This window comes from Bidens hawaiensis, unplaced genomic scaffold (genome assembly GCF_021521415.1).
Source record: "Bidens hawaiensis isolate Kalapana, Puna unplaced genomic scaffold, B.hawaiensis_p1.1 tig00027760_1, whole genome shotgun sequence".
NCBI lineage: Eukaryota > Viridiplantae > Streptophyta > Magnoliopsida > Asterales > Asteraceae > Bidens > Bidens hawaiensis.
The window spans coordinates 2,169-13,517 of record NW_027494496.1 but is presented as its reverse complement, the minus strand read 5'-3'; the positions used below and the strand labels follow the sequence as shown (position 1 = coordinate 13,517).

General features: G+C 36.8%; 1 protein-coding gene across 1 annotated transcript; it reads right to left on the bottom strand.

Moving 5' to 3' along the window:
- Positions 1-3,778: 3,778 nt before the first annotated feature.
- On the bottom strand, positions 3,779-5,097 carry LOC143575827 (uncharacterized). The gene is made up of 2 exons (XM_077060093.1): positions 5,059-5,097; positions 3,779-4,219 (listed from the first exon to the last, which is right to left on the bottom strand). Exons 1-2 carry the CDS (start codon positions 5,095-5,097, stop codon positions 3,779-3,781), a joined length of 480 nt encoding a protein of 159 aa, XP_076916208.1.
- Positions 5,098-11,349: the final 6,252 nt, after the last annotated feature.

Genomic DNA, 11,349 nt, shown 5'->3' with positions numbered 1-11,349 from the left:
TCAGCTTTAGAAGCAAATTATCTCTTAACCTAGGTTAATTTCTATTAGTATTTTTCTGTAATTGGGCTGATTAGTCAATCAATGTAATCATACTAAACATGCATTAAGCAAGTTAGAGATGCATGAAGTGCATGCTTGCTTTAGTTTATTATGTTGTTAGGGGGCGAAGCCCCTAACGTATGGGGGTTTGGGGCAGCGCCCCCGATTGCGGGGTTCTAGGGACGGCAGCCCCTAGCGGGGTCCAAGACGCATATTAATTAAATACATTAGAAAATTAATTTATGATTATGTCACACATAATCATAAGTATTTAAGTTGGAGGCAGATTAATTAAATTCAAAATTTGAATTATAATTGCATAAGGTAGTTATCCAAATTCTAATTGTTCCCACAGATAAAACATACGCCCTATTTAGTTGATCGATCTCTAGTTCTTCTTCCTCACGGAATCATATTAAATTCTTGTCTCAATTCAGAGTTTTATCCTATAATAAGTATTTTAGAGAACCACCGAAATAAGTTTTAATCTAAAAATTATCATACGACTCTCTTAAAAATCCCGATTGCAATTCCAAAATCACCAACAATTACCATGATTTGACAACCAACATTTACCAACAAACACAAAATCTGGCCGTATTGACATAATGATTTGACAACCAAATAAGAATACGTGATACACGACACTATCAAACCAATTATCTCCTAATTAAAAACTGGTACTATGTTTAATTTCCACACGTTAGAAGATCATCGTGAGAACAAAGCTAGGCCATCCAAAGTCACTCAAAATCTTCTTAGATTATGGACGGTTTTTGTTTTCCTCCGTTTTCTCCCCACCTCGTCTCCAACACCCCTAGTATTTTGCTTCTCTCTAGTCTACCTTAACCTTTTTCTCTCATGGCTAAGGAACAGGTAATGCCGGCCAATTATTAATGCAAAATTAGGATTCTAGGTTTCATATTTGGTTTATATCTTCTTGTACAGGAACCACCCCGTTCCTTTTAACCTCCAGCGTTGAAAGTGGCGATCACGATTCTCGGTTAGCCATCGCCAACACCAATGTCCCTGACCCTTTCTCATCTTCAGGTGCTTTGATTGGGGGAAATATGTTGGCGATGCATAACACTTTGGTTGAGATAGCTAGTAGCATCGGTTCTTGCATTTACTATCAGTGTCTGCGCATCTTTTACAAAACAAAACTTAGGCCCTGCTGATTTATTTCACACAAAATTAGACTTGGCATTATTCAGCGTTTTTTTTTTCAAAATCTACTCACCAAATGTTTTTTCATGGAACAGGAGCAAGTAATAACAATACATGCTACAGATACACTTCAAACAGATCCAGTAAAAATCACTTAAGGATTGCTTATGCCGATAGCACAATGTACGTGAATGGAGCATGTATTTGTCATCTAAGCTGTCAAAGGTTCACCTTTCATCTTTTTAATGCTATCTTTAGTTTCAAATCAGCCCATTTAATTATATGGTTTTTAAGGGCTAATGGGCAATGGTTAATCACTTAATGGTTCCGCCGACCATGCATTCTAACCAAATATGACTCCTTATGGAGTTTGCATATCTCATGGTTAATTGCTTTGCCTACTGTATTGCACACATGCGTTTTAACCACTTCATATAGCTTGAGTTTTACTATAATTCATATTAATGTTAATTTTTCATTTCAAACTAGAAACAAATTCAAGATACTTTTTATTCTCGTGGTTAATTTCAAGAAAACTTTTATAGTTGTGTTTTTTTTAGGTTTTAGGTTCATTTCGCATTTTATTTTCTTAGCTGTCATATATTGAACCAAATTTTTCTTATTGAACAAAAGATTTAGAACCTAATGATTAATACAAGAACATTCAAAAACAAGAAGATGAAAAATATAAGGATGAACCCTGGAACAAGAAGAAGATTAAAGACTACCGATACCGAAAACGCCCATCCCTAATTGTCACTATAAAGTTCTTCATTAAAATTATCAACTAAAACTTAATTAATGAAAAGAGTAGAATGAACTATCTTGTTTGTTGTTGCTCTCTAATCGTCTCTAATGTCAATCAGAGGTGTACAAAAAAACCGGTTTGGGACCGGTTTTAGGCAAACCGAACCGAACCGGTTTGGGTTTAAAACCGGTTTCATCCAAACCGGTTCCCAAACCGACCCAAACCGTCAGTTTCAGGACCGGTTCCCCTTGAAATCTACCAAACCGGTTTTAAAACCAAACCGGTTTGAGAAAAACCGGCTAAAAACGGTTAAAACCGGTTTAAAACTAGTTAAACCGGTTTATAAACCGAACCGAACCAACGTAACCAGGCTGGCCTATCTTGTGTCTAAACCGGTTTATAAACCGAACCGGTTTGAGTCAAACCGGTTTTGACCAGCTGTTGACCAAACCGGTTCGGTTTGGGTTTAAAACCGGTTTTGTACCCCTCTAATGTCAATATGTCATCTACCCTTTCCTTTTTAACTCATTTTCTCGTTGTTGACAAAGACTTTAAGCCCAATGGCTTTGTTGCAACCCAAACTCCATCTAAGTCCATTTGATATTTAAATTTTTAAGCAAGCTCAATACATGGATGTTGTTTAATCCATTGCTTTCTATTTAGAGAGCCCACTTTTTTTCATTGATTTAATTCGTAGACTACGCGTAGTAGCATTTATTTCGTATAGTTTTCATAGATGCTCTTCAAAAGACTTAATTGTTTTGTAAATCAGTTGTCAAATCTTCTTTACATATTTTATACTAGGATAGAGCCCGTGTGATACACAGGTTGTTAAAATATAAAAATAAATAAATTTAATACATACATATTAACATATCTTATGGATTAATAAGATATAAATAATTTACTAAAATAAATAGATTAGTAAGAATAATTTTTATTTGCATTTTAAAAAGATAAAAATTAAAAGGTTGTGAATTTATAACAATTAAGAAAAAGAGAAGACTAACATCAATTAATCCTAGTTGAGTTGGTAAGCTATAAACATTTTAAAAGTAAAGTATTAAGTTTAATTCTCACAAACAACATATTTTTTATTTTATCATTCATAAAGGAAAAATTTGTGTTGCTTTAATATATTTAATATATAGTTAGATTTAAGTTGTAGAAAAAAAACGAAAGATTCTCATCATGTTAGTTTGTCAATCATGCTTCTTAAATCTCTTACATTGGCACACCTAAGCACCGAAGTATTTTCTTCTGCTAAATTTCTCCCTCACAGCATGTCATTCACATTCACCTATATCTATATCGCCAAAGGTTAACTTCTCTGCCATTTAATATGTTCATCGTATAACTAATGGTTTCATATGTGATAACCCGTCTCCAATCTTGTCATGTTTATTTCGTTGCACCAATTGGCTACATTGCATTCAAATTATATACCATTATACTTGTGCAATTGACTATGACATGTGGAAATAGCATTTGTTCCCGTTGACTAGATACACAAATAGAATTCACATAAAATCTACTAAGATGTGCTTACCATATTATTATCAAACCAACACAAATAATTCACATAGCTTGTGTTTACAAACTAAAAGTCGATAGTGAGTATTAATACGCAAAACCTTAAAAAAAAACATCAAACCATAAACTAATGCCAATTCAAAATGCTCATCACAAAACACCCAATTTCATTTCATTTCATTTCATTTCATTCCATTTCATATTTAAACCTAAATTACAAAGCCCACCCTGAGATAGCATAAACCATAACCTAATAACACAACCTTTCGTTAGCTTTAGTCAACACCAAAGTCAATTAGCTTCAACACCCACAACATCCAGCTGCACCTTCCTCGGCCTGCCTCTCGGCCGTCCGGTTTTCGACGACGTCGTTTTCACCCCCGCAGTCTTAACCTTCTTCGCCGCCGGCGGAGCATTTGGATCCTTCTTCGGTCTTCCTCTTCCCCTCTTAACTTCAGATCCGGGTTGAACCGGGTCCGGACCACCGGTCAGGACCGGGCTCCCCAACACCGCCGGTTCTTTAGCTTTCGGTGGACGCCCACGGCCGCGCTTCGCCGGAACACTCGACTCCAGCCGCGAGTAGTTGTTATCCGACACCACGAGCTCGCCGTTGTCCACCAGCTTCTTCAATTGATCGGACAGATCGCCCGGCACAGACCCGTATGTTGATTCGATGTAGCTTGAGATCAACGATTCGCTTTGTTGTTTAGCATCAATGGCGGCAAATATCATCTGCAAAAAAAACACAAAGATTTTTAATATTTAAACACATTTTGAGATTATTGAAGGAATTGGAAGATGGGTTAGGGTTAGTGTTGAAATGAATTACCTGTGAGTATGAGTCGGCCATTGAAGGATGTAGGGTAGCAAACACTGTGTGAATTTGTTGGATCTTTTGAAGCGATTTATGTGAGGAAATTTCCGAGATTGACGGTGGATATTGACGGTGGATATTGACGGTGGTGAATAAAAGATCAATGGGTAAGATGTGTTTATCAAAGGAGTCACTCGGATCGATGACGTGGTATTTGGTATTTTATGAGAAATGGTTTTCTTGTAGGAATGGGTTTTGCCGTTTTGTTTCTTTTTATCTTTTTTTCTTTGGCTTCAAAGAATTTAATAAAATAAATAGAATTAACTAAAAGTTTTCATAATTGTTTCTTTAGAAAATTATGATTTGCCTCTCTTTATTTTATGGGAGAAGCACTCTATATATCCCAATCTGATTTTGCGCGTTGCGTGCCACTGTTGTTTACCGGCGGGTTCAGTATGTCTCCGGTTGTCTGTTGACCGTCAGATTAATCTTCCATAGCAAGGGCAATTTAGTAATTACATAAATAATAATAATAAGCTCGCCCCTCTATCTTGTTCATCCCTTCTCATCACCAACATCCACCCACTATCTCCACCATCCACCACCACCACCTCATCTTCCGCCTCCAACGACATCATGGCTAGAAAAACGAGAAATTCAAACTCGCTAACTCTTTATTGGGAAGCAACGATGGATCATCACGGGCGATATTACCCACTAACCCGTTTAATTATCATTGAATTTCATGGATAATTACCCTGGTTCGTTTTTCCGTCGTTGCTGCTGTAACCGCCATCGTTGCTGGTTCATTGTTTCGCCGCTCAAAGCATGGGATGAGGATGATGAATTGGTAATCTCTCACAATCATTCCATTTATCCAAACAATCTGAAGCACGATCAGCATCTTCAATCCAAACCCCCAATTTGTGTGCCATTAACCCATAAATCTCGTAATTATTTTGTAAACGTTCAACCCATCTCAAAGCCGTTCACTTTTACATGTTTCCCCATGAAAACACGTCGATTTGACGGAAACATGCAAAGCATTACTCTCCTGTTTCCGTAGATTCCGTTGTAGAATTACAATTACATAATAATCACGATTACAGATACCAAAACCCTATTTGTAATAAGGATGAATTTGGGCTTGTAACACCCCGAATCGATAATTTTGATTACCCGGATTTTGAATTCGACAAATTAGTTACAGATAACTCGAATTATGGGATTCATGGTGCTGTGTTAAACCTAACCACTAATGTAGTTGGGGCTAGAATTATGGATTACCCGCCACCATGTGTCATGCCCGACTTAAGGCCTAGACGTGACACCCGTTAGTTGGTAGCTATTTTGTAAATATATCAGAGTTTCATTCTTTTAGCAAAAGTGTTTGAATAAAATATTATTGTTTTGAAAACTCGGGTTTAAATAACCATTTGATAATTCAAATACTTGTCTTTTGAAAATATGATTATTTATAATATTTTGAAATAAAATATCTGAGCCATCAAATAACGTCTATAACTATATCTCCAATCTTTTAATCTGTCTTAATTGTCTGATCTAACATTTACTGTTTCCCTGTAATGGGGGGGGGGGGTAGGGATACGTCAGCACACAGTTGGTGAATGATGCTGACTCTATTATAAAATCTTTTTATTACCATTGTGAAATCAATAATAATACCTTTGTGACTACTTATTAGGCACCCAACTCAATTGAGATAAAATTACCCTAAGTACATGTACAATTAAAACATATACACAAATCATTTCTCATAAAGCTTCCGGAGATATGTTGATGATTTGCATGGCCTCGTGAACATGTTGAGTCACCATGTATGAATGGATCAAGACATATGTATGTTTTTAATCAGAGTGTCCGTTTCTTATTATTGTAACATGAGGTTTTAAGGATTCATAAATCCTATGTAAACATTCTAACTCTAAAAGAGTTTATAAAAGTTCAGGGCGTATTCACATTTTCTATTTATGATCAGTATCTGATACTGATTTCCGTTACTGATTTCTGCTTCTGGTTGTTACCTCGGACCTATAGTACGAAATAACCTTTGTATAAATATCTAGATCAACGATTTAGCTTCAGACCTGTAGCCTGTTTTGTATTGCTTTAACCTTGACAAATCATTTGCTTATATAAAACATTTGGACTTTTAGTCCCTTTGTTTATTCACCGATTATATGCTATGTCGTTTAACTATAACCTTTACACTTAAATATATTTTTTAATCATCAAGAAATATTATTTTGACTATACCCTTTGTATGTAAATTATGTTTCTTAATCATGAAGAAACTATATTTTGACTATAACCCCAGCTTATGAAAAGTCATATTATGCTAAATGTAATCAAGGTTCGAGCTATACCCCGACTATGGTCTAAGCCATTATAATAATAATAAAATAGTACTTAAGCGGAACCCCTACCTCACACGGGTATTTGGAGTTAAATGCCTAAGCTTGAATGAGCAGCAATTCTATTCTATGTCGCGTATTAAGGCTTAAACCGTCAAAACTTTGGAGGCTGGCACACAAATCGAGGTAAAAGTGTGTGTGTGTGTGTGTGATAAATGTGTGTATGGTGTGAGGAATAGGAGATGTTGTGAACTTCCTTTTATAGGCAAAATTCTGGATCCCATCGCGTAGCGCGATGGCCTTTCTAAAGGGTTATCTCGTATCGCAATAACTCATCATCGTTAAAGGCTGCCATGTTTTGACACATGGCCTGACAAGTGTGCCACATTGTGGAACACGCGTCATTCTGCCATCATCGCGTATCGCGACGGAGAAATAGGTCAATCCATCGTGTAGCGCGACACTGGCCATCCTCGGTTTCTTCCCGGTTCCGTCGAGTATCGCAATGGCTCATTGGTTATGCCCGTTACGTAGTGCGACAGGTTCCCAAACTCAAATTTTCACTTTTGATCCTTCAACTTTCGAAAAATACTAAGGCTTCTCTCAAGCGGCTTGCGAGAACTCATCTTATTTATGTTAAAGAGTCAGATTATTATTTCCTTTATTCCCTATTTCAGCTGTATCATCTTCCCCATATCAACTCATAATAACTAACAAACCATAATAAAGAATAAACTAATCAAAGAAAGAAATGAAGAAATGAGAAAGAAAAGAGAAGAAGTAAAAGGAAGAATGGAAAATGTAAAGGAAAATTCCATCCCACATTGGTGGAGGAAAGAAAATGGAAGGCTTCCACCATGGTATAAATAGGATTTCTAACTCTTGTCCCACATCGCTAGATTACAAAACTTGTAAGCTCTTTGTAAGGAAGAGAGTTCACATGATAATATTCTTATGTGCCAAATCACACCCAGTAGTCCTAGCGGAGGGTGCGAAGCACCCGACGCGCACGGGCTCGGGCGAAGTGCGATGGGCGCAATGTGGCGTTTTGATGGCGCACTTCGCACACTCACATCGCCGCGAGCCGCTTAAGGGCCGCCTTAGTGTTTTTGCATCTTCGCGATACGCGAAGAAGTATGCTTAAGCTTCTTCGCGATACGCGAAGATGTGACGTGAAAGCTACGCAACATTAACACGTAGCCTGACACGTGTCACGCCACGTGGCATAGCTAGGGCTGACTCGGCAACCCTACTGCAACTTCGCGATACGCGAAGATACTCAAATTCAAGCATAAATAGGGCAGCAATCTGGAGTTCACAAACTCGTCCCAAAAATCATATTTTCTCTCGTATTTCTTATATATAAGGCTAGTATTATACCAAGTAATTGTAATGGTACCTCTCCGATTGAAAGCAACTTTTATTACACGAATCCAAAAGCTCTACCTAAAAACAAAGGTATGACATTGTGTTATCGTGTAAAGTTTCATGTCTCGTGATTATCGTTATGATTATGGGTTTATACTAATAGAAATATACTACATTGTGTTTAATCTAGGTGCTTAACACCAGAAGGCTTGTTTAATATAAACTTGCAAGGTGAGACATTCGAAATTTTTGCATAACTCACATTTGCATGAGACAATTGATTTTCCAACACTGTCATGATGTTTTTCCAAAACCATCAAACTCATTACGGATAGTTTAAATATTTTCAAAAAATTTAAACTACATTACAGTGATTAAGTCTCTGTAAACTTACGGGATGGTTACTACTGGTATTGTGGGGTTTTGTATACAAGGCTTGCCTACTGGGATATTACACGTTACTTATTGGACAAGTGTTAGCCAATAAGTAATATGACCACAGTCACAGATACGGTCGAGTGACAAGTACTTTTCGGTAATTTGTAAGCAGACAGATGTAAAAACATTTTAATACTGTAGCTGTAAAATGTGTCATTTATAAATAAATGTACTCACCAGTATTTCCTGTTGATCAAATATTTTTAAACATGTTTCGGGTGACTTGTTAGAGACAAAGGAATGATGCTTGCGGGCTTCCAGCTTAAATGAGAGGCTTGTCACCAGAATAAAGAAACGTGTTTTGTAAATTATGGTTTATCCCTATAAAACTTTTGTTGTATAAAAATAGGTTTTTATCCCAGTTTATGAAATAAGAATTATGGTGTTTTTATAACTCTGATTAATTTTCCTAACTCCGGTTCTGATGAAATATTCCGCTGCAAATTATTTTAATAAACATCGATACCACCACTCAACGTTCACGGCTCCCCTCCCGGGGTATAGGGGTCGGGGCTGTGACAATAACCTAAGCTAGAAACCCATATTGTAAACCGTTGTTTTGAGTTATGTATCTCGTCTAAACTTAAATAAACAAATGATTAATATAGGCTTAGGTTCAGGTTACCTTAGTTGGATTCGCGATATGATGGTGGGAGCACTTGTTGAAAAAACGTGAACGGAGGCAGCGGTGATATTTTTCAAATAACCTATGGTTCTCCTGTCATCGGTGGTGGTCAACTGAAAAACGCAAACAGGTAGTTGCGCCTTGGCTCGCGGTTTCTTTAGGTTGGATGAGGGTTCGAGAATACGGAGACGACGAGTAGTGGTTACGTTGGGTGGTTTCACGCCGGTAGCGGACGGTTTGGTGTTTAACAGTGATGGTGGGTATAGTGGTGGGAGGTGGAGAAATGTGATGGTGTTGATGGAAGGTGGTGGGTTATGGATGGAAAAGGTCTCGGGCTTTTTAAAGTAGGTGTTAAGGAGTCAAAAATATCTAATGAAATCATTTGTTTGCAGGTGCTACAGGGAAAGGGATGGTGGTCTTCTTCATCATTTTACATTTGCGTGTAAGTTTTACTGAACTACCAAACTAAGAAAGATAGACAATGGAAAGTTTTCAAATGTTGCAGAGAGTTCTTTTTTTTATTTAGATAAAAGAGTTTGGTTGAAACATGGTAATGGTCATGTCCAATCAGGAGTCTTCCTTTGTTATTATTATATAATATTAATTAATGATTTCTTTTATTGAATTCTAATTATAAGTTGGTTTTATTTGTTTTCTTGTTATATTAATTTTTTTTCTATGATGGATGAGTGGTGGTGCATCTTTCCATTTTATTTTTTTGTTTATTTATTTATTATTATTATTATTATCATCATCATCATCATCATCATCATATCACATGCATTGTATTTTTACATGTTTATATATACTAACGTATTGAAAATAAAGAATACTACATATTCATTTTAGTATAGATTTTTAAGAAAGCCATAATATATATATTGTAAGGCCTCGAACCTGGTAGCCTTACTTTAGCGTCGGATTTACTCATAAACACAGTTCTTACAAATCAGAGTTCATTAAAACTTTCGCGGAATATAAAAACTTTCATAAAACATTTCATAACAAAACACGTCTTGTCCTAAAACATCATTTTATCTTTCAAAATAAACGAAACATTAAACTTAAACGTCTTGAGTCTTCCGATGCCAGCCTCTTATTCAGTGCCACGTGTCTCCTCAAGCGAGCTGCCTCATCCTACTCACCTGCGTGCATACTAAAAGTCAGCTACGCTGAGTGAGTTCTAGTTAATCACATAATCATACAATACCTTCTTACATTTCATACTTAACCTCTTAACTTTCTTTCATACACACATAATTGCATATACTTTCATTCTTACCTTCATACTTTCTTTACATACATAATCATACGTTTTAAAGAGCCTTTCGCCCTATAACCTCACAGATATTATAAGGGTCTGGTCCCTAACATCACAGATATTATAAGGGTCTGGTCCCTAACATCACAGATATTATAAGGGTCTGGTCCCTAACATCACAGATATTATAAGGGTCTGGTCCCTAACATCACAGATATTATAAGGGTCTGGTCCCTAACATCACAGATATTATAAGGGTCGGTCCCTAACATCACAGATATTATAAGGGTCTGGTCCCTAACATCACAGATATTATAAGGGTCTGGTCCCTCTTTCCTCGAATATTAGTAGGGTTCGGTTCCCTAGTTCTCGAATATTAGTAGGGTTCGATTCCCTCTTCGTTACCATACAACCATACATCATACCTCGAGTATTATTAGGGCCCGGTACCCTCTTCGTAACCATACAACCATCCTTTCATTCTTTTATTAACTTTATCACATTCATACACATAAGCATACATATCATACTTACCTTATACTTAGCGTTACAACCTGACAGTACGTGCAATATCCGAAGATCGTTCACGTACAGTCAAGCCATCATTCATACATATCACATTATTCACATAAGGCATACACTTATCTCTTAGGATAAGCGTATTAACAAACATATCGAGTATGCACACAGCCCCGAAAACATAACACATAAATGGGGCTAGAAACTCACCTGAACTCTGCTTCTTCCTCCGATAGTTGTAAATCCCTTCTTTAACTGAGCTCGGCTGACTGTATAAGTTACACGTATCAATACTCGCCTGATCTAATCTGGTGGCCTAGTATTAGCTTACTTTTACTTATCGTTTTTAATTTATTTTCTAATCGAACTTGACTTTAGGCGAAGTTAAACCTTAGGCGAACTTAGCTTTAGGCGAAGTTAAACCTTAGGCGAACTTAGCTTTAGGCGAAGTTGTCATCAGGC